This window comes from Vipera berus, assembly GCF_964194415.1.
Source record: "Vipera berus genome assembly, chromosome: 9".
Lineage (NCBI taxonomy): Eukaryota > Metazoa > Chordata > Lepidosauria > Squamata > Viperidae > Vipera > Vipera berus.
The window spans coordinates 21,957,372-21,980,439 of record NC_138212.1 but is presented as its reverse complement, the minus strand read 5'-3'; the positions used below and the strand labels follow the sequence as shown (position 1 = coordinate 21,980,439).

At 46.5% G+C, this 23,068-nt stretch overlaps 1 protein-coding gene across 1 annotated transcript in view; it reads left to right on the top strand.

The window, feature by feature from the left end:
• Window positions 1-23,068, top strand: part of INPP5B (inositol polyphosphate-5-phosphatase B) — a gene marked incomplete at its 5' end in the record, with an annotated part of 39,994 nt that continues 16,926 nt past the window's right edge. The window contains 12 exons of the mRNA XM_081335322.1: window positions 1-57; window positions 198-280; window positions 834-931; window positions 1,720-1,749; window positions 5,075-5,188; window positions 8,946-9,078; window positions 10,098-10,229; window positions 10,957-11,058; window positions 11,650-11,764; window positions 15,043-15,153; window positions 19,973-20,160; window positions 20,404-20,515. Of these exons, the coding sequence (XP_081191448.1) occupies window positions 1-57; window positions 198-280; window positions 834-931; window positions 1,720-1,749; window positions 5,075-5,188; window positions 8,946-9,078; window positions 10,098-10,229; window positions 10,957-11,058; window positions 11,650-11,764; window positions 15,043-15,153; window positions 19,973-20,160; window positions 20,404-20,515 (1,275 nt within the window). The remainder of the gene's footprint in view (window positions 58-197; window positions 281-833; window positions 932-1,719; window positions 1,750-5,074; window positions 5,189-8,945; window positions 9,079-10,097; window positions 10,230-10,956; window positions 11,059-11,649; window positions 11,765-15,042; window positions 15,154-19,972; window positions 20,161-20,403; window positions 20,516-23,068) is intronic.

Below are 23,068 nucleotides of genomic sequence, written 5' to 3'. Positions count from 1 at the left end.
ATGGACCAGTCGGGGGTGGTGCAGGAGGCGCTGCCCGCCGGGCAGACGTGCCTGGCCGTATCCTTGAGCGAGGGAGGCGCCGGCGGGCAGGGGCCGAGGCTGGGAGCCCGGAGGGAGCGGGCGGGGGGGCTGGGCGGCTGATGTGGCGGGCGGCTCCTGCGGCTCTTCCGAATTTCTCCCTTGACCGTCCGGCCCAGGCCGTGCAGGGCACCCTGCTGGTGGGCAAGGCGCGCCTGGAGAGCCGGCTGCTGGGCCTGGTGGAGAGCGGCGAGAGATGCCTGTGAGTGCCCGGTGCCGCCTGCCCTCCTCGCCTAGGGAAGCCGAGCCGGGCCGGGCCGGGCCGGGGGTCTTCCAGGCACCAGCCAGCCGGAGACGCTCGGGAGGGGGCGGTGGATTGAGCAGCCCCGCTTGGTCTGGCGTGATGCGGCTCCTTAAGCCAGCGTTTCCCAACCTTAGGAACTTGAAGATGCGTGGACTTCAACTCCCAGAATTCCCTTGGGGAATTCTGGGAGTTGAAGTCCACGCATCTTCAAGTTCCTAAGGTTGGGAAACGCTGCCTTAAGCGAGGCAGCCCCGGCTCCCCAGAGGCGCCTTCGCCCGCTTGCCCGGCCGCCGCTTCGGATCGCCATCGGCTTCGCGCCCAGCGAAGGGAGGGAAGCGGTTCCCGCAGGCGGCCCCTCCGTCGTTTCAGCCTCGGGCTGAGCGGGTGGCGGGCCCTCCGTCCCTGCCGGGGAGAGCAGAGGCGGCCGCTGCCGGGCTGGGGCCGGGGCGACGGGGTCCGCGGGGGGGGGATGGGGCTGACCGGAGAGGGGCTCTCCTTGCTGTGCCCGCAGGATCTGCCTCTACGCCCACCGCCGCATGGCCATCGCGGCCGAGGACCTGGCTCTGGAGCGGGTGCTGCGCCTGGAGGAAGGCTTTGCGCTGGAAGAAGGTTAGGGCTCTTGGATGCCTGCGCCTTCTCTCTCGCCGGGATTTGGCCCCTTTGGCCAACGGGCCTGCGTCTAGGGCAGGGGTGTCAAACTCAATTTCATTGAGGGCCACATCAGCATTCAAGGGGCCGGGTGGGTGTGGCCTGGGTGGGCGTGGCTAGAGTGGGTGTGGCCTACTGGGTGGGCGTGGCCAGCTCTACATCGTTTGCATCCAGGGTGCCTATGGGGGCCTGGGCAGGAGTGGGACAGATCTGAGGGTCTCTGGCAGAAGGAGGGTCTCTGGGTCAGGGCCAAGGCAGTGGGGGCCGTTCCCTCACTGTTTCCAGGATGGCTTCGCGGGCCGCATGAAACCACTTCACTGGCCGGATCTGGCCCCCGGGCCTTGTGTTTGACATGTCTGGTCTAGGGAGACGAACGCGAAGCCATCCGTCCCCGGAACTGGGCCCACAGAACAGCCTTAGCCGGTTCCCAAATCGATCCAGATTCTGGGCTTGCAGAATAGGTGAAAGCATAAAGTAACCAGAGCAGCATGCCAAGCCTGCTAAAACCAAAGCAAGGGTCAAAGGGACCAAGGAAAAAGCTGCTGCTACAGTGTTTCACTGGCTTAGTTAGGCACACCCTACATAGCCAGGTAGATGGCCCTGCAGAGACCAAGGGCAACATCAGCTTTTGCGCACAGGTGTGACTCTTATTCACCAGTGATCTGCTGGGCTGTGTGTGTGTGTGTGCGCCCGTGCACGCTTGTGGCAGTTCCACTAAGGCAGACTAACTGTTCTCTCTCTTCTGGCAGTGGTTACGGAGACAGAGCTGCCCACTCTAGGTAAGCAGACAGCCTGCCTGCTGTAACTTTTGCAAATGAAAATCCTTTTTCTTTTTTTGGAAATTGCAACCTCCCTCTCTTGCAAGAAGGGCATTCCTGTCACAATTATGCACCAGAATAAAAATTGCCCACCCCCACAAATTCTGCATCCAGGAAAACCAGCCTTTGTAGCCTGTCAACCAATATGCACAAGGCTGTTCCTGAGCGGAAAAATCCAATTGTGCAAATCAGGAGAAAAGAGGCAAGAAACTCTGAAGTCATAGAAGGGAACCCCCTCCTAGAGGGGAGAGACCACTCTAAACTTCACCAACCCCTTTTTTTCTTGCCTCATGAGGGCTAGAATCGATTTATATTTATCCCATTTGTTTAGAGAGTCACTTTTGTCTTGATAATTTGACTTATATAGCACCACTCTTCTGTACAGGTAGTCCTCGACTTACAACCAAAATTCAGCCCAAAATTTCCGTTGCTAAGCAAGACAGTTGTTAAATGAATTTTGCCCCATTTCATGACCTTCCTTGCCACGGGGTTGTTTACTAAACCACTGCAGTTGTTAAGTTAGCAACACGGTTGTTAAGTGAATCTGGCTTTTCCATTGACTTGGCTTGTCCAAAGGTTGCAAAAAGGGATTCCCTGACCCCGGGACAGTGCAACTGTCGAAAATACACGCCAGTTTCCAAGCATCTGAATTTTGATCACGTGACCACGAGGATGCTGCAGTAGTCATAAACATGAAAAATGGTCGTAAGTCACTTTTTTCAGCGGTGTTGTAACTTCACACGGTTCCTAAATGAACAGTTGTAAGTTGAGGACTACAGAGTACACAGAGTCAGAGAATATTCACAGCACCCAAAGGCTGATATAATGGTGAGTTTCTTTTTTTAGCTTTAGCTCTGCAGATCGTAAAATCTCAGAATTTGGAGGCATCATTTAATCATGAAGCCAGATCCTTTGCTTCACAAATGATGGTTGTCCGGGCTGAACATGAACACTGTGGGGAATAAAAAAGAGCGCACCATTTCTTTGGGTGGCTGCCAGATTTGTTCTTTCTGTTATTACACTTTTTCGAATGTTCCGTTGAAAGCAGCTTTCCTGCAGCTTAAACTGATGCACATCCTGTCCCAATGTGGAATAGAATAAATCGTGACCTGCGTGATATCCTTTCAGATAAATGAAGAGTTGTCATCATTTGACTCCCAAGTCTTGTCTCTGAAGGCAAAACATTTCCAGTTTCTTCAATATCTCTTCAGAGAACTTAATTTCTCCCTTTCTGACCATCTTCATAGTTTTTCTGTGAACTGTTTCCAGTTTCTCCCAAATCTTCTTAGATATGGTAGTCAGACCTGGGCATCATTTTCAAGGTTGGGGTCTGAACGAGTAGAAATAAAACAGAACCAATTATATCCTGTGATTGTGTCCTCTTCTTAGTGCAGGATCCACCTCTGCAGCATTCCTTGGGGCAGGTGGTCATCATCAGCCTCTGCTGTGACATCTCCCGCAAAGGAAAGTCTGTGGCCACCTGAGGCAATCAGTTCCAATGTGTTTCATCCCTACTATTACAAAATGGTTTCTGAGATCCAGCCTAAGTCTCCTTATTGTAATTAAAATCTTGACCTTTCTGCTGGAGCAGCTCTGAACCGTTCTACTGGATCTTTTTAGCCCTTCAGATACGTTAAGACCAGGGGTAGGCAACCTCGGCTCTTTTATGACTCATGGACTTCAACTCCCAGAATTCCTGAGTCAGCATAGCTGACTCAGGAATTCTGGGAGTTGAAGTCCATGAGTCATAAAAGAGCCGAGGTTGCCTACCCCTGTTTAAGACCATGATTATATCTCCTGTAGTCTCCACCTCTTCCTCTTCCTTTTCTCTTACCAGGTATGCATACCCAGCGCCTTCAAGTGAAGTTCCTTCTATGTTGTTTGCTTTGGAATGCTCCACCTGATCAAGGTCCTTCCTTAAATATGGTACCCATCACAGAATAGTTCTCCAGAAACTTCCATGAACCTAGATAGGAACAAGAGAGTTACTGATACACTGAAGTGCCCCCCATGACAGACCCTGGAGAGGAGAGAGAGTACAGAATCTATGGCCAAGTGCCAGCCGCACAAACAGAGGCCTCTGCCTTTCTCTGCTTATGTTCCCCCTCCTATCCATGGACGCTGGTGGCACTTTTTGCACTCGAAAGACTCCTGCTTTCCTACCTCCGATATTTCCTGGAAGTTAGATTGGGAAAGTTCTGTCATGAATGATGTTAAGTCGTGGGCTCTTTGGTGCAGGAAGGAAGACACGAGGCTGAGTACAGGATAACACATACTTTATTCTTGCTAGAACTGTGCTGAAACTTGGGCTGCAACCAGCCACAATATACTGTATAGTATAGCCCCTAGGCGGCAGCCAATAGGTTTGAACCCACTCTTGCCGCCTGGGGCTAGCCAATTACAGGACAGGAGACAGCTAGTCTGGGTTGCTGGAGAGCCGTTAGCTGCTCCAGCAACGCATGTGGTGTATCACCACAAGCCCAGTACATAACAAATGAAGCTGGGTCAAGTTTCTGCCCTAAGGAGATGCAACTTATCTGCAGGGGTCAAGCCATCTGGGAGACTACAGGGCCGGTGTTTCTGTTTCTCCTTGTGCAGGGTTCAGATTCTCCCGTTGGACTTCCTGCAGGAAGCTGGTGCCCATCTCTCTTTCTCCCCTGAAGGCCCAACTGCATCCGTTTCTTCTGCCATAGCCTTAAGAACAGTTCTGAATTGCAGAAATATGCCCCAGAGTATTATCAGCACGAGCTCAGACACCTCACACGCAAAGTTGCTCCTGTGCCTGTTCAGTCTCTGGTCTGTCTTTCTTCCCCAGTTCATTGAGAAGTGAAGTTGTTCCAGAGGAGTGCCCTTGATCTTTGCTGTATAGCTTCCCTCCTTCTCTCTGGGCAGTCTGCAAACGGTTTACATCTCTTCCTCCTGCAGCTCCTCAGCAGAATTGGTTGCTCAGTCAACCACGGCAGGCCACCCCCTCCCTTTGCTCATCTGCTAGACAATTGCTCACCTCTTCCTGCCAGCTGCCTTTTCTTCTTGGCCCTCTTACTTGCTCAGAGAAGCCCCAGCTGAATCCTGAAAGAGCACTCAGCTCTGCACGCCGGATCGGAGCCCAGGGGCCTCTCCTGCTTGGCCCTGAGGGAGCAAAGGGGCCGCCGGTCGGATGGAGCTGGTCTGCAAGGAAGGACCTGGGGCCCTGAGGCAGAGCTCCATCGTACACTGATGTGGCTGCAATGGAGGAGGCCTCTTGCACACAGCAAGGCCACTCTTCTCTTGCCTTATTCACATGCAGGATCAGATGTCACCATCCGGATTGTCTCACCTGAGGCCAACTTGCTGGTCCAGCTGCCTTTTGGCTCCCAGACGCAGACGTTCTTGAGGGAGGTTAGGAAACGCTGTGGTGGAGGTAGGAATTGCTGCTTCTGCTGCTGCTGCTGTTGCTGCTGCTGTTGCTAAGGGGATTTGGCTAGCATCTAGTTCGGCAGTGCAAAAAGGCCTCCCCCTCCCCCCAGGTCCCAGCACAACAGGGGGGCTGATTGGAGAGCCACAAATGCCAAGCCACCCAGCCATTAGAATTGCAAGGCGCATGAGAACATGGGGATATGCACGGAGAGGGAGCTGGGGCTGCCAAAAAAATAAAATAAAATAACAACCCCAGTGCGGTATAGCATCAAGATCACGAGAAGTGATAGTGCCACTTTATACTGCGCTAGTGAGGCCACACTTGGAATACTGGACCCATTTCTGGTCACCGTGATACAAAAATAATGCTGAGGCCCTAGAAAGTGTGCAAAGAAAAGCAGCTAAGATTATAAGGAGTCTGGAGGCTAAATCGTACGATGAATGGTTAAGGGAACTAGCTCCGTCTCGCGAAACAAAGAGAAGAATTGGGGCGACATGATAGCTGTTTTCTGGTACATGAGGAGCTACCCAAGAGAGATGGGAGTCAACTTATTTTTCCAAAGCTCCTGAAGGCAGGACAAGGAATAACAGGTGAAAGATCATTAAACAGGGATCCAACCTACAACTAAGGAGAAATTTCCTGACAGTGAGAATAATTAATCAGTGGAAAAGCTTGCCTCCTGAAATTGTAGGTGCTTCATTGCTGGGAGTTTTCAAGAATAGACTGGACAACCATTTGACCAAAATGATGTAAGGTCTCCTGTCACGATCAGGAGCTTGAACTACTAGAAGACCTCCAAGTTCCCTTCTGCCCTTTTGATTCTATGCTTTTTTTAAAAAAGTGTTTTATTAATTTTTTAACATAATCACCTTGATATTTGGTAGACCGTGTGTTGTCTGGGTTTACATTTAACAAACATTCACTAACAATTAAATTCTATACTCTATAATCCACACGATAACTTTACATGATTTCCTCTTTTCCCCATAGTGTTCTCTTTTACCAACCTTAAGTTAATACAATTCTTATTGTTTTAATAAATGGTAATTAAGTATGCAAGTTTTCTAATATTTCTAGAAATAATAATCACAGCAATATAGCATTCCTTTTCTATCAAATCATTCTGCTTGTCTCATCATATATCCTGTTTACAATTCTTGTTCACATTTGTTTCTCCCACATTCATCTTAATGTAATATCTAACCAGAACTGCTTCCCAGAAATAAGTAAAATCCCAAAGGAAAGTTTTCCGCTTCCTTGTCCTCCTCTGGCTCCTTTGAGTGATTTCGGTCAATCGTTACTCCTGGTTCTGGCACAGAAATCTCCTCTCTTGTGTGCCAGAATTCAGCTGCTGCTCTTCAAAGAACAACACTTTACTCAGAGAGGAGAGATTGAGGGAATCTCCTGAGGATATGTGCCACAGGCCATTCCTGCGGGATGCTGCCTGGCTGCTGGGCTGACAAGAACATTGGCAATTCAGCCACCAGCCCACCTTCTGGTTCTGCCAAAGGAATGTGATCCAGTCCAGAAGTGCTAAGTTACTCAACCCCCTTCTCAGGGAGCCGCTCTCTATGGCTCCACTTCAACTTCTTCCCCTCCAGAAAACCCTGCACTGTTACACACAGGCACCCATGTCTGCCCTGCACAGCTAGAAGTGGTTCTGGTATCCACACCTTAATTGCCAGCAGTTGAGATACAATCGTGCAATGTTGTCCTCTGGGTGTGACCCGTAGGTAAAAGAACGACTTCAGTTAGTACTTTCCACTTCCAAACCCATCAGGCTGGTCTAGAAAGACCCAATGATTGACAAACACTGTAGGAGGGGAGCCTATTGTAGCCAAAACCCCAGTTGGAATCTGATTGCCTCTTTTCCACTAACAAACGCTATTGAAAAGCATGTTTTCATGACTTGCGTCTCCATTGATAGTGTCAGAAACACGAAAAACCTATTCCTCCTCTCCCAGTAAAGGGAACCGCAAAGGAAACACTGGTCTTCATCCTTTCAGAGGCTGAGGAACCAATGCAAAACACTTGAATTTGAGGCCACCAGCTTAGTCCCAAGTAATTGACTTAGAAGTGTATTTTTATAACTGAGCACGGTGATTATGAGGACTTGGGTCAAACACCTCGTTAAACACAGCCCCAGGAATCCACTGGATTAACTGATCCCTGGACTCAACAGGAGAATCCTGGAAGGTTAATAAGAAATGGGTGAATCAGATTTAGAGAGTATTTGGTCAGCTGTATTATGGCAAATGTCCTCGGGCCACAGGAGTGGGACTGAGATTGAGGGTAAAGATCAGCCACCAGAGCAGGGCTCTTAAGGTAGTCCTTGACATATGACAACACCCCCCCCCCAAAAAAAAAAATTGGGACTAGAACTCATTGCTAAGTGATGTGGCTGTTAGGTGAGGCATGCCTGATTTGATGACCACTTTTCCCATGATCATTATCCAACTTCCCCCATTGACTTTGCCCATTGAGAAGGATGCCAGTGGTGGTCATGTGACACCCCCCCCCCAAAAAAAATGCTGCAGCCCTTGTAAAGACATGTCAGCTCGATCACAAGCCCACCAGGATACAGCAACAATTGTAAGTGTGAGGACCGGTCGTACGTCACTTTTTCAAGTGCCGTCATAACTTTGAACAATTATTAATGAACGGGTCATAAGTCAAGGACTACTGTATTGCCTAAACCTGATCTGGCTGCGCTTGTGGTGCCCTTGGGAACAATTTAGAGGCTTTGATATCTGTTGGGGGGCAAGAATTGGCAAACACAAGTTCTTCGAAAGAAATTGGGGTCCAAAGCAACAGACAGGAGGGTAGGATCTGCTCGCGATCTAGGAATTTTAGGAAGGGGATCCACCCAAGAGCATTTACTCCCTCCCTCCAGCCTCCGCAGCCTTTTGGCTTGCCAGCTTTGCTGCCCTGTTGCGCTGGGTCTATATGTGGGGGAGGCTGGCTGGCCTCTCCTCCATGCAGGCAAACCCACTCTGGCCCCAGGGGAGCAGCTCCCACAAACCCCCATCCAAAGGGAGCTATGTTGGGAGCCGGAAATGGGACAACTTGCTGTGGGATAATTAATTAATTTCGATGGAGCCGTGACCGATAATAATAATAAAACAAAGTCAATCCAGAAACACAAGAGTTATAATAATGTCAATGAAAACGTGGTCAACAATATTACAAGTCACTGAAACGATGAATACAACGTTGAATTGTCCTGTGGCAAATTGGTCGCACTGAGTTGGACGTGGTGAGATGGCCCCGGCGAATTGGCCATGGCAAGTTGTCCTAGATCCGTGGCAGCCTGCTTCACAAGCCCCCAGCTTCTTTGGTGGTCCTTCCTTCTTCTCCCCCTCACCCCACTGAAATCCTCCTTCCTCAGCTGAGGTGCTCCAGGCATCAGCAGCAGCTGCAATGTTTTCCTTGGAAAAGGAGCAGGCAGAGTGCTTTTACTGTATTTACTCACTCACTGAGAATTCTCCAAGGCTCCCAACTGAAAAGAACTTTTGTTCCAAGATCCAGTTTTGCAGACCGAAGCATGTAGGCCTTTTTCGAGCTTGAAGCAAAGGCCACGATGGAGCCAGCTGCCCCCAAGACTGGGAATTAACCCCGAGGAGCTTTGCTCTTGGGACCCCTGCTACTTATTTGCAACCACTACTGGAGTCCTGCTGTCCGGCTTCCTTCAGATCGAGTCAAAATTGACTCATTTCCTCTTCCTCATTACTGCAACACTCCCTCCCCCCCCCAAGTGGAGTCCTTCTGAAGCCTGGGGGGCCTGCAAGAAGATCTGGCCGGGCTCCATCTCAGGGGTGTTTGGTGTTTCCAGGCATTGCTGAGAAAGAAGACCTCCCACCAGAGGGGCAGAGCGTGCCAGGTGGGGCCCCCAGGTAGGTGGCTCACAATCACCCATCCAACCTTGCAAAGCATTCTCAGATGGCTTGCGTTTGTGTGTGTGTGTGTGTGTGTGTGTGTGTGTGGGTGGGTGGGTGGGTGGGCTTCACCCTGTTTTCACTGTCACTTTTTGGGTGTGTCCAGAGAGGGGCTGTTGTTGGGCAACTTTAAACTGCCATTACTTGACAGTATTAGATGCCTCTCTCCAGGGCTTTTTTTCTCATAGAACGCTCAGAACGGAGTTCCGGCACCTTTTTTGGATGGAACTTTGTAGGGTAGGCAAGGTATGACATGTGTGAGTTCCGGCACCTTTTTCTTTTACAAAAAAAGCACTGCCTCTCTCTGATCACAGTGTCCATAGTTTTCTTGTGGAGGCCCAAATCTTTTGGAAAGCAAACCTCACTGGCAGAACCACCCTTCCATCTGAGTGGTGGAAAGGCAAAGTCTGGGTACCTTCTGAATTAGTCCAAGCAGAGGCATCCTAGCGTTCTCCTTTTTTTCTGCCTTTTAATTGGTAGGCAAACTCTCCCTTGAGTCCTGTTGCCTTCAGGACCCAAGCAGCTCTAGAGGGTGTTGGCCGTTGCCTTCCTCCAGAATAATTCCACGTTCAACCTAGCCAGTGGCTTTCCTGGTGGTCTCCCATCCTAGCAGGGCCAGACCTGCTTAACTTGCTGCAGAACAGCAGCGAAGGAGGCCCACGTGTAGCTCTTCCGGCCTCTTACCGTCACCAGGAAAAGCAGCTGCCCTCCCAGAGCCCTTCTCCTCTTCCAGGATCATGGGAACAGAAGCAGGCAGGGTGTGTGTGTGTGTGTGTGTGTGTGAGAGAGAGAGAGAGAGAGAGAGAGAGAGAGAGAGAGAGAGGAGAGAGAGCGCTGACCAAAGATGAGGGGAACAATCGTACTCTTTTTAATTTACTGACTAAGCACCCTTTTTAAGTTCATCTGTGCTTTAGGCTCCTCCTACCCCCTACTGCCTGGAAGACTGTCCCTCTCTCCCCCTCCCTCCTCATTTCTAGGCCAAGCAAGCCCCACAGAGAGGGAACTTCGCATGTGCTGGTGTCAAGCGAGACCCTGGACCAGAGGGGACCCACCCTCAGGTCCCAGCTCCTGCAGAAGGAGGACCTGTATACATCCCTCTGCCACTTCAAGTAAGGGGGTGGGGTGGTCTTGTGGCTGCTGGCACATGCAGAAGCTACTTACTGCAGTTAAAACAGCAGCAGGCAGGAATGACGTTCAAATGCCTAGCAGAGAGAGCTTGCCAGAAAATGCCAATTACAGCCCGAGAAGTAAAAGCATAGTCCAAATATGTTCCAAAAGTCATTGAAAGCCAAATCAGGGAATCAACCAGTCAAAGAGTTACAAAGAAGTAGGAATGAGTCACAAACTAGCATTACAAATGGTTGTTCCCAACAAAAACTGTAAGCAAAAGAGCTACCTAATTCTGTCTCCAGGCAGCTGGCTGCAGTTGCCTCCTTTACTTAGCAAGTAGCCTCATGGAGGAGCCTCTCTCTGCGCGCCTCTGTATGCATCTGTCTAGGCCTAGGCTTGGGGTGTGCCTCATCATTTGACTGCTCCAGATGAACAGGAGATGCCTGTGTCTGATCAATCCCAATTGAATCCCGGCTTTGCTGGGTCCAGAGGCTGACAATCTTGAAGCAGGAGCTTAGCTGGAGCAACACTGTAAGATTCAAGCTCAAAGTCAGACTCTGAATCATGGGTCACAGCTGGTCTTGGGAGGAACACGGGATGGGCAGGATACCCCCTCCGCTTGCTTGAAAGAGGCTTGAAAGGTTCCCAACAAAGGGCTGGGGTCAGCATTCTCCAGAAGGCAGAGGGAGTGATCTGGCAAGATGGAGCAACAAGTGTTTCCCACAGATTCTTCGTTGGCTCCTACAATGTGAATGGTCGGGCACCCCAGGAGAGCCTCCTGCCCTGGCTGAGTCATGACGTGGAGCCTCCAGATGTCTACTGTGTGGGGTAAGCCAGCCTCTTTTTCCATGCTCCTTGGACCTTGTTCCGAACGCTTTGCCCCAATCTTATTTTTGCTTCATGGGCACAGATGCTGCTTGGCAGTGCTCATCATGAGGCAACAATGATTACCTTGGTTTTCTTTGCGGAGCTGGGAGAAGATAGTTTCCTTCCCATAGGGCCCGTGGTGGCAAACCTAGGGCACGTGTGCCACAGGTGGCACGCAGAGCCCTCTCTGTGTGCACCCGCACCGTCATCCCAGTCCTAGGCCTTCAGCTGGGTTTTATAAAACCTTTTCGCTTTAGGCCTTCACCGCCATGTGCAAAAAAAAAGGTTCAATCAATCAATCAATTTCAACTTCTTGCGGGGAAAAAAAAATCTCGCAAAGTTGGAATTGATTGATTGAACTTTTTAGTCCCACCCAGTTGGCCGTTACCACTGCAGCCACGCACACCCAATGGGCCACGTCCACCCAATGGGCCACGCCCACCAGGCACCCAATGATACATAAGTGGGTTTTGGGTTGCTGTTTGGGTACTAAAAGTCTCTAAAAGGTTCGCCATCACTGCAAGGACCTAACCGTCCCTCTCTGGAACCCAGCTTTCAGGCACTGGATCTGAACAAAGAGGCTGCTGTGTTTAATGACACGCCAAGAGAAGAGGAATGGTTTAAAGCTGTGACCAAGAGCCTCCACCCAGGAGCCAAGTATGCAAAGGTAGGGCTGGGGGCTTTAGCTGCCTAGGGACTATTCTGCTGTTTGCATTGCCCATCCTGTCGCACTCAGCCAGGGGGCTCCACTTTCTCCCTTCCCTTGCTAAGCTCACAAAGAAGTCACAGGAATGTTGTGTATTGCTTGCTTCCCCCATCTCAGACAGCCAGGGGACATGAGTTCAGGGCACCAGGTGCTTCTGGCTGGACCACTGGAATGCCAGGGCTGTGCTCTGTTTGCTGCTGGCAATTTGGTTGATTGAAGCAGAACTCTGAACAACCAGGATGAATTTGCCCGTGATTTGTTGATGCCTTGTCTTCCTGAGCACTCTGGGAAAGGAAGTAGCAGAAGGGATGCACAAAACACTGCTGAAGAAGGGCTAGAGGTGAACTTCACCAAACCTGGTATCGGGTTGGCAAAATGCTTCTTCCCTTTCACACATTGCAGCCAAAGTGGGGGCTGCAGCAACCTTGTTCAGGTAGCCACCCTCTTCTAGAAGGGCCAAGATTTTCCCCCAGCTGCAAATCTTGACTTTGCAAGGCAGAATCTTTACTGATAAGAAAGCTGAGGTTCTGCAGGGTTATCTGGGATCTGTTCTATCCTGCAAATTCCAAGAAAGCATATAGGGATCAGCTCTTCAAAATCAGGAAGCAGATCTTTTTCTAGGGCACGAGGTCCTGGCTATGGGCACCCTGGTCACTTGCCCATTTGGTTACTGCCAGGCACCATGCATGGCACTGCTTCGGCGACATGCTTGGAAGCTGCAGTTGGTCCCCCTTGACTGCTTGTGGGAGGGCAGGAACAGCTCTTCATGGTTAACACCACGTGGTCAGAGGCTCTGCTTAGAACTGGGACCGGCCAGCCGAGGTCAAGCCTTCACGTCCACCGTGGGCGTCCCTGGCTGGGATGCTCTCGGCTCCTCTGCCCTGAGAGTCTGGGGCAAGTGAGAGAGCCAGCCCCACCGTGGGCGTCCCTGGCTGGGATGCTCTGGGCTCCTCTGCCCCGAGAGTCTGGGGCGAGTGAGAGAGCCAGCCCCACCGGGAACAGCTTCTCACCAGGCTGCCAGATGGCTCCATTGCTGCTGCTGACTTTTAGAAAAAGCCTTAACCCCTGAGCTCTCCAGAAGGAGAATTCATTTAAGATCCATCATCAGTATGTCTACTACTTTTGGTTATATACTGCTTGGTTATATACATTCTTGTTAAGTTTGGAGCAGTAACACAAACATGCATGAAGGCTACAATTGGTCCTTATTGGAATGGCAGACTGGAACAAAGCAAACTGGGGAAAAGAGGTTACTTGGGTCCTTTTGTACCTGTCCAGGTGGGCGCTAGCCAATGGATTCAAACCTGGTTTTCCCGCCAGGCTGTCAACCAATGGGCTTGCGAGGTTTTCCCACCGAACGCAGCTCCTTACCGGAGCTGTCCAGCACAGCGCCTCCTGTAGTTGTTAACCTGTATGTCAGTCACATACATTACAATCCTACTATTAAATACAGTACATTGTGTTGTTTTTAAGTGTTCCCTTTATTTTTTTGAGCAGCATATTTTATGATATGATTTAGTGTTTAAAGGAATTTGTAGTTACCAAGAACAAGTATGCCCTGAGGTACTTTTCTGAGCAGTTTAGTTGAGTAGGCAAATGTGGTGGGCAAAATATTGACTCAGCAGAATATTCAACAAAACCTGACGTGATTATTAGCAGAGTAGATGGCAGAGTGTGAGTTTCCCACCTTAATTCGATGTGGTATTGGTTGAATGTATGACTGTATGTGTAAGGACCCACTTCAACTAACCACCCAAGAAAGCAGAACTCTTGAAACAGGCATCGTCTCAAAAGGAAACTTTTATTGGGGGTCAGTGACAGTAGGGAAGCCAAGGCGAGATCTGAGGAAAATCTCGCTTGAATGGTATAATTAAACCAGCAATATTCCTCCTCCCAGCAAAGTCATAATGTCCATTTGAAATTCAGCCAATCCACAGGTGGCACGATGTTTGGGTAACTGGCACAGTTGGCCGCACATCTCAAGGTCTTCTCCAGCTTTCGTTTCTCTGATAAGGGAGACACTTTCCTTTCTCAAGGATAGAGGCAGGAGAGGGAGAGTAGAAAGCGAAAGTTATCCCAAGCACCCCCTCCCCCAGCAGAATGGCAGGCCCCAAAAGTAGAATATATATGCAAGGGAAGCACAGAGGTTTTGGGGACCTAACACTATGGGTGAGAATATGTTAATGGCTGCATCTCTTGCTGGAGGGAAGCACTGAGTGAGTTACTGCAAAGCTCTGTTCTCAGCCTTGCATTAGTCAAATTGAGTTCGATGAATGGTTAGAAAACATGACTTTCAGAGGACACAAAAACGAGATGATAGCAAACCCCATATTCTAAAGGTTCAAGAGAATCTAGACAAGCTGGAAAACTGGGCAGAACCCAAAATATGAATTCCAGCAGGGACCCAAATACAATGTCCATCATTTGGGTTAGAAAAACAAAAAGCATCTGCATGTGGTGGTGGGGGAGTGGAGTCAGGAAACCATACTGGCGGCATTATCGGTAAACAGTTCTGTGTGGCTTAGTGGATCATTAACTGGATATGAGCCAATGGTGGGCTGTAGCTGCAAACAGAGCAAATGTGGTCCTAGGCTGCCGTGTCAAAATGAAGATCATTTATCGCTTACCGGTATTTGGTATTTGGTTGGACCACATCCAGATGCCCTCAAAATTTAAGAAGGGTATCGACAAACTGGAGCCTCTCCAGAGGAGAGCAAGCAAGATGATGTGCTTGGAAGAAAAAGCATGGAGGAGCTTACTATATTTGGTCTAGAGATGAGAAGGCTGATAGAAGACCCGCGAGCGATAGAATAGAATAATAACTTTATCGTCACTTTGAATGTACGTTAAAATGAAATTTCGTTGCATTCAGCTCTCAAAGGGTCACCACCTCCAATATTCACTACATAAGGCTCTTCATGTACCTGAAAGGTTTTTGTGCCAAAGATGGGCAGGAATTGTTCCAGAAGAGGAAAAAAAATACTGCAATGTTTTTAAATTACAAAGAGTAGATTATTTCCAACCACGGGATTTATAATGTGTCCAGTCTCTTCTGCTCTGCAGCTGAAGGGTGGGAGGCAGGCAGCTCTCAGCTAGACTGGAAGGAACAGCCCTGGTTGGACTGTTGCTGAGAAAACTGCTTAATTCAAAGCATTTTGTTTCTGTTTGGGATTAGGGTTAGGGTTAGGGTTAGGCAACACCCCCCTCAATCATTCTGTTTTGCTGTTGATGGCTTACAGATCAAAGTTGTTTGGCATGTTGGAATCTTGCTGATGCTCTGCATGAAGAAGGAGCTTGCTGCCAATGTTTCAGATGTGTGCGGGGTGACAGTCGGTCCCCTGGGTGCCATGGTGAGTCTCTTCTCAAGGGCAATTTGGGCCAGGAGCCTGTCCTTCCCAAGACATGGGCAAAACTCTAGAATGGCCCTATATAGAAGGGATTGGGGTGGGGGGGCAGGATTCACCAGCTCTGCAGAGGAGAATCAAGCAAAGAGTCAGATTTTCCCTGCCTGGCTCACCCCTCCAGAAGCGATGCAGAACCTTAGCCTGGCCCAGCCTGGTATGAGTCTTTGGGGCACTACGTGTCTTGATGCACTAAAGGAAAAAAAAAAGAAAATAAATACAGCTAGTCCTCATTTAGTAACTGCAGTTGATTCCACCAATTCAGTTGTTAAGCCAAATAGTCGCTTAAGTGAACATGTGACTGAGAGAGCAAAGTGCAAAGATCACTGATTGTTGCCAAGATAAAGTTCAGTTTTTTAAAATAACTTTCATTAAGGGTTTCTACATAGATTTTAAAAAACAAATTTAAAATAGGTAAAGAAAGTGAAAGAGAGAAAAAGTAAGAGAAGGAAATAATCTACTTCAAGAAACAGAGAAAGGAAGGGATTCCTGGCCTTTTGAACAAACTTATTATCCTTCCTCCCTCTTAAGCATTAGAAAAATCCTTTCCTCTCTTTATTCAGTCGTTTTTCAATTGTTAAATCCAAAAATCATTTTCAATAAAAAGTTCATAAAGGGTCACGCCAAACCAATCTTATTTCATTCTTTGACAAAGTGTCTAAATTAGTAGACCAGTGGAACACAGTATATTTAGACTTCAGTAAGGCGTTTGACAAATTAGGCCACAACCTACTTCTTCGTAAGCTAGAAAAATGTGGGATAGACAGTATCACCACCAGATGGATTTGTGATTGGCTGACAAACCGTACTCAACAAGTCATCCTTAATGGTACTATGTCTACATGGAGGGAAGTATGTAGTGGGGTGCCACAGGATTCTGTCTTAGGGCCAGTACTCTTCAATATCTTCATAAGTGATTTGGATAAGGGAATAGAAGAACTCATGAGATTTGCAGATGACACTAAACCGGCAGGAATAGCCAACACCCCAGGAGACAAGCTCAGGATGCAAAAAGATCTTGACAAACTTGAACCGTGGGCCCTATCCAACAACATAAAATTTAATGCCAGGTTTTACATTTAGGCAGGAAAAGCCAAAGGTACAAGTATAGATTAGGTGAAACCTGGCTTAGGCCCGGGATACTTGCAGGACCATCTGCTACCGGGAACGAATTCCCATCGCCCAGTACGCTCACACAGAGAAGGCCTCCTCAGGGTACCGTCGGCTAGACAATGTCGGCTGGCAACCCCCCAGGGGGAGGGCCTTCTCTGTGGGAGCGCCAGCCCTGTGGAACCAGCTCCCCCATGAGCTTCGGATGGCCCCAGATCTCCAGTCCTTTCGCCGTGGCCTCAAAACACTCCTTTTCCACCTGGCTGACCTGGACTGACAGGCATTTTAATTATATTTACAATTTTTAATTTATTTTTAATTTTTAATTTTAATTTATTGCACAGATGATTTTAATTTTTTTTTTATCTTAATTTCTGTACTTATTATATGTTATTGTTGTTAGCCGCCCTGAGTCCTTCGGGAGATAGGGCGGGATATAAATCCCATTAATAAATAAATAAAAACAGTAACTGTGAGAGGGACCTTGGAGTCCTAGTAGACAATCACTTAAATATGAGCTAGCAGTGTGTGGCAGCAGCCAAAAAAGCTAATATACTCCTTGGTTATATAAACAGAGACATAGAATCAAAATCACTATATAAAATCTTAGTAAGACCACACTTGGAATACTGCATCAGTTTTGGTCACCACTTTACAAAAAAGTTGTTGAGACTTTGTAAAAAGTGCAAAGAAGAGCAACTAAAATGAGTAAAGGCCTGGAGATGAAAACATACAAAGAACAGTTGCAGGATTTGGCTAGTCTAAAGAAAAGAAGGGGTAGGGGGGGGGACATGATAGCAGCATTCCAGTATTTGAGGGGCTACCACAAAGAGGAAGGGGTCAACTTATTTACCAGAGTATGAAAGGGCAGGACAAGAAACAATGGATGGAAACTGATCAAGGAGAGAAGCAACCTGGAACTAAGGAGAAACTTTCTAACAGTGAGTACAATTAATCAGTGGAACATCTTGCCTCCAGAAGTTGTGCTTCATCACTGGAGGTTTTTAAGAAGGGACTGGACAGTCACTTCTCTGAAATGATACAAGGTCTCCTGCTTGAGCATGGGGGCTGGACTAGAAGACCTCAAGGTCGTCTGATTGATTAATTGATTAGTTTCCAGTCTATTTTAAAAGTACCTCTTGTGGAATCAAAATGCAGGACCCAAAGGAAATAATCAAGATTCACTGCAATGGTTATTAGAAAGTATGTATCCGAGGGGGTCTCCTGCAAAAGAAGAGTGGGAGACACCCCCCTGCAGACAAAGGGATGCACGCATACTGTATTTATTCACTTCAGAAAGGGGGGGAATTATGCATGCAAGCATATTCATAAGTAATAATATAATAAATCTCAGGCTACCTCCTGCCTTTCTGTTATCCACAGTGAGAAATTGGAAGAAACATTTGCATGGGGACATCCATAGGTTGCTGTGTGAAGCACTATGATTGTTCCCTTCATCTTACCACGGCCTCTGTGAGGTGCAAGGCCACATTCCTTATGTCTCAATCTGCTTATTAAACTGTCCCATTCATCTGAAAATGGCTTTTCCCCATAGTACATCCCTCTTTTGTCTTCTCAGGGGGCAAAATGTGTGTCTGAAAGGAAAGGATTTAGCCTTACACTCTTCTGGAAACAATTATTGAAAAGATCTAATGCCAGCCAGAGTTCTCCCATTAATCCAACTTTATGCTATATCCAAAGTTTTCAGGTCATTGTATCACAGAAACCTTAACTTGTTCCTATTTTGTTTCAAATCTCAAGAAAGGGGTATACATTTTTGTAATTGCACGTGTATCATTTAATTTGTTTTCAAATCCTTACACTGTTAAATTCCCATTATATTGTTTATTTATACTAAATCTTTCTCTTAATTGTGAATATGGAAACCATTGAAAACTAAATCCCTCTGCGGAAAATTGTTCTCTTCAATTCATCTTAAATTCTCCATCTTCCCGTATTAAAGGATCTTGATATATTTACCATTTTTTCTTTGCCTGCTGTTTCTTTTCTATAAAATGCTTTGTGTGCCAAGACCAAAATCTTCAGGCATATTTATTCAATATTCTTAATATGGCACTTCTCACATAATGATTTATAAAATCTACATTGACTTTAATTGTAGCATAGAAACCCATGCCAACCAAACCTCAGGTTATGTTCCTCTAATTCTAGCTTTGTTTTATTTTTAGCAAGACTCACTCTTTCATCCTACTCAAGCAGCAGGATGCAAAATACAATTTAAAAATAGGCAATCATAATCCTCTTGTTTCTTTTCTATCTTGAATAATTTTATATTTAACCATTGTTTTCTTACCAAGCCATGTAAATCTGAATTTATTTTTTTGCGTTTGTTTAAAAAGTGCATCATTTTTCAAAACAGACATTGAAACAAAAACATCGTTCTAGGCAACACATTCATTTGTACCACAGAAATTGTCCCAAATCATGATAATTGTAACTTTTCCTTTCTTAACAAATCTTTCTTAATTTTATTCTATACCTTGACAAAATTATTTTGAAATAACAAACAATTCATACTGGTCATAATAATACCCAAGTATTCTACTTTTTTCTCAATCTGAAAATCAGTTTTTATTGTCATTTTGATCTTCCATCATATTTTTGTTAACATCTTTGTTTTCTCCTTAATTTTAAATCCAACTAATGCACCAAATTCATTTAACTTTTCCATTTATATATTCCTTTCATACAATTTTCCACAATTAAAACCAAACTGTCTGCAAATGCCCTTAATTTATATACTTTTTTTTACCTCTCACCCCAAGAATTCTCTCCTCATGTCTTATGTCTCTGTTTAAAATTTCAAGAGCCAAAATGAACAGAGCAGTGGTGAAAGAGAACTTTTTTCTCACCCCTTTTTGTATTTCACAGGGTTTGTCAGTTCAGTTTTAACCATAACATAATTTTAATGTTGTAAGCTGCCCAGAGTCACCTTCTAGTGAAATGGGTTGCAAACAAATTTAATAAATAAATAAATAATAAATTTATGCTATTTGTGAAGTATATATCAACCCATTTAATAAAATTTTCCCCAAATTCCATATTTTACAAAATTTTAAACAAGAAAATCCAGTTCAAATTGTCAAATTCTTTCTTTGCCTCAATAAATATTAAGACAGCTAGTTTTTCACTATGATATTCCAAATACTCCAAAATATTAAGACTATTTCTAATATTATCTTTTAACTGACTTTAAGGAAGAAATTGTCTTTTAAGCAAAAAGCCACATCATGTTTAAATTTTGTAAGATGCTTTTCATCCTTTTAATAGCAAATATTTTATAATAATTATTCAATAATGATACTGATTGATTTTTCCCCATAACCTTTAACTGGGTGAAACATTGCATCATAGGGAAACTTTTTTTAACCAAAGTACCTCAGATGGGCTACCTTACAGAACATGTCCAAAATTCAGGACCCGTGACTCTTGTGGAATGGGAATTGGGACAAAATTATAAAAGATTTAGTGACATAAAAATATCATAAAGGATTTTATGACATCATACAAAATATCATAAAATATTTCCTGCATTAATTCCTGATTTTGCCCTTTCCTGTTTGCTTCCAAGCAAGGACCCCTTTTGCCATCTTCTTCCATGCTGTTATGTAGGGCTTACTCCCCTTGTGTCTTGCAGGACACCAAGGGGGCCGTGGCCATCCGCTTCAGGTTCCACAGCACCACTATTTGTGTGGTGAATGCCCACTTGACAGCCCACTCACCGGAATCTGAGCAGTACAACCAAGACTTCCACGACATCTGTGCCCATCTCCAGTTTTTCCAGCAAGATCCCAGCCTCCCAACCATCCCCCTCAGCCAGCACAAGTAAGTGGGGAAGCCTCTGAGGACAAACAGGGCAACAGAATGCATGGCTTGGCCTGGCTTGGACTTCCATTAGCCAAGTAGTAGACTCAAGGCGCTGATCTGGGTTGAAGTTTGCTGGCCATTTGTTTTGCATTGGGTGGATTCAAGGGCTCCTTGAAGTAGGACTTGTCGTTTGCTGGTGCAGAGAAGATGGAGCTGCAGCTGGTGTCGGGTCATTTTCTTACCAGAATTCCTTCCTGATAGCATTGTCCTATGGCTGGGGGACTTGAACTCCCGGCTGAAAGAGCAGGACATGGAAGAAGTAAAGAAGCTGGTGGAGGACCAAGACTTCCATGCTCTTTATCAACATGATCAGGTGAGGTCAACTCTCTTTGTTATGTTCCCTTGAAAAGTTTGGGAGGAGCAGACCCTTGATAGCCGAGTTCATACAACATGCAAAACTGTAAATGGGTGGCACTACCCTACTCAAGGGTAGTCTTCAGTTTGGGAGTTATCTTGTATTCACAACTTCTGAGTAGGTGGCAGGAAGGTCTTTGCCCAGTTCATCTGGTGCATCAGTTGTACCTTTTCCTAGATTGGGGGTGGTGGTGGGGCTTCAAATATTCAGTCATGGTCTAGTTGCCTCATGGCTTGGCTACACAATGTGTTCTACATAGGGCTGCCCTTGAAGATCATCTGGAAATTTCAGCTGATCCAGAATACAGCAGCACAGGCAGTAATGGACATGCCTTGGTATGCCCATGGAACACCTCTGCTTTGTGAGTTGCACTGATTGCCAGTATGATTGCTTTCTGGTGTGATTCAAAGGCTGGTTCTACATGGCACAGGATCTGGCTACTTGAAGGAGCGCCCGTCTTCCATAGTATCTGCCTGGCTGGTTCAATCTGGCTAGGTTGGCATACTCCAAGTTCCTTCAGTTAAACATCTGTTGTGATCCCAGAAGCACACCTTGTCTCTTGCATTACTTGCCCTCTGAAATGAGGTTCCCCCTGACATTTGAACAGCCTCCCTCCTACCAGTGTTTCAAAGGACCCAAAAAATTGGTGAGAGTTGAGTGATGCACTTTTCTTCTTTTTCTTCATTTCTATCAAAGGTTTGTTTTCTCAGCTATCTTTGTTTCTTCGTTTTTCTTGTATTGTTGCTAGTTCCTTGGTGAATTTGCTTCTTGGTTGCCCCACCCCACCCCAGCTGGAGACTCTCCTGGTTGCCTTCTCAGCTCAACTCCAAAACTTTCCTGCAAGTCCCAGCTGTCCAGAGGATCCAGGGGGTTAATTCTGAAGGCTTCCCCTTCCCAAGAACATGTTCTTCAGGATTAGAAATTGGTTAAGAAACTAGCCAGTGGAAAATCTAACAACCACTGCAAAAAGTGTCATAAAATTCAGGCTTGGTCATGTGATAACCCACTTACAACCAAAATAGGAAGGCTCCTTTTACAGTTGTAAGTCAAAGGCCACCTGTGATTGTTCAACTTTTCATTTTTCAGATCTTGACACTTCACACTTTTCTCCAGTTCTTTGTCTTCTACTGTCCCCTGGCATTGCCACGTCAATTATCCACACTTTCTTTTTTTCACACCCAATTAAATCCGGTGTGTTATGAGCCAAGACTTTTATCAGTCTGTATTGGGAAATCCTATAATATTTTAACCTCTTTGTCAACTACTTATTCAACTTTATGTTCCCACCATTTTTTTATTACTGGCACATGGTAATTTTTACAGGATCTACAGCAGTGATGGCAAACCTTTTAGAGACCAAGTGCCCAAACTGCAACCCAAAACCCACTTATGTATTGTCAGGTGCCAGGTGGGCATTGCCCATGGGGTGGGTGTGGCCAATTGGGTGGGCGTGGCTGTGGTGGTAATGGCAGACTGGGTGGGACTAAAAAGTTCAGTCAATTCCAACTTTGCGAGATCTTTTTTTTCCTGTGAGAAGTTGAAATTGATTGATTGAAACTTTTTTTTTGGCACACGGCAGAAGCCTAAAGCGAAAAGGTTTTATAAAACCCAGCTGAAGGCCTAGGGCTGGGGTGACGGCGCGCGTGCCCACAGAGAGGGCCCCGCGTGCCACCTGTGGCATGCGTGCCATAGGTTCGCCACCACAGATCTACAGTAAAATAGTAGCTACAGTATCAAATGTTGGCAAAACTGAATTGTTGGTATAGGGTAGGCAGCAAAAAATTTTCTATAACATGTACAACACCCTGGGGCCATCTAATCCAAACTGAGAGCACAACAAATGCTATATGGCCAATCAGCTGTTTTTGGTATGGAGAGCAAGTTACACGGCTTAAAACCATAGCATTATTTTCAAGGTCAAATCACAGCCTTAAGTAACTAAGGGCTTTTCTGTTCAGCTTCCCTAAAATGCCCTGCCCATTGAAGGAGGCTGACATAAAGAAATGCTGACTGCAAGTCCAGCCACTATTGTGCAAAAGAGGGACTCTGTCTTGTGGAGTGTGTGTGTATGTGGGGGTGGGGGGTGGGGAAAGAGAAATGCCTCCTTTGGTGCCAGGGACCTGCTTGTTGCCTGAGTGACAGATTGCTAGTGTGTCGAGCTATTTTGTCCTGCTGGCTCATATTTAAGTGATTGTCCACAGATTTTATTTTCCTGGGCTCCAAGATCACTGCAGATGGGGACTGTAGCCAAGAAATTAAAAGATGCTTGCTCCTCGGGAGGAAAGCCATGGCAAATCTAGACAGCATACTAAAAAGCAGAGATATCACCCTGCCAACAAAAGTGTGTATAGTCAAGGCTATGGTCTTCCCAGTTGCAATGTATGGCTGTGAAAGTTGGACCATAAGAAAGGCTGAGCGCCAAAGAATTGAGGCTTTTGAGCTATAGTGCTGGAGAAGACTCCTGCGAGTCCTTGGACTGCAAAGTGATCAAATCGGTCAGTCCTAGAGGAG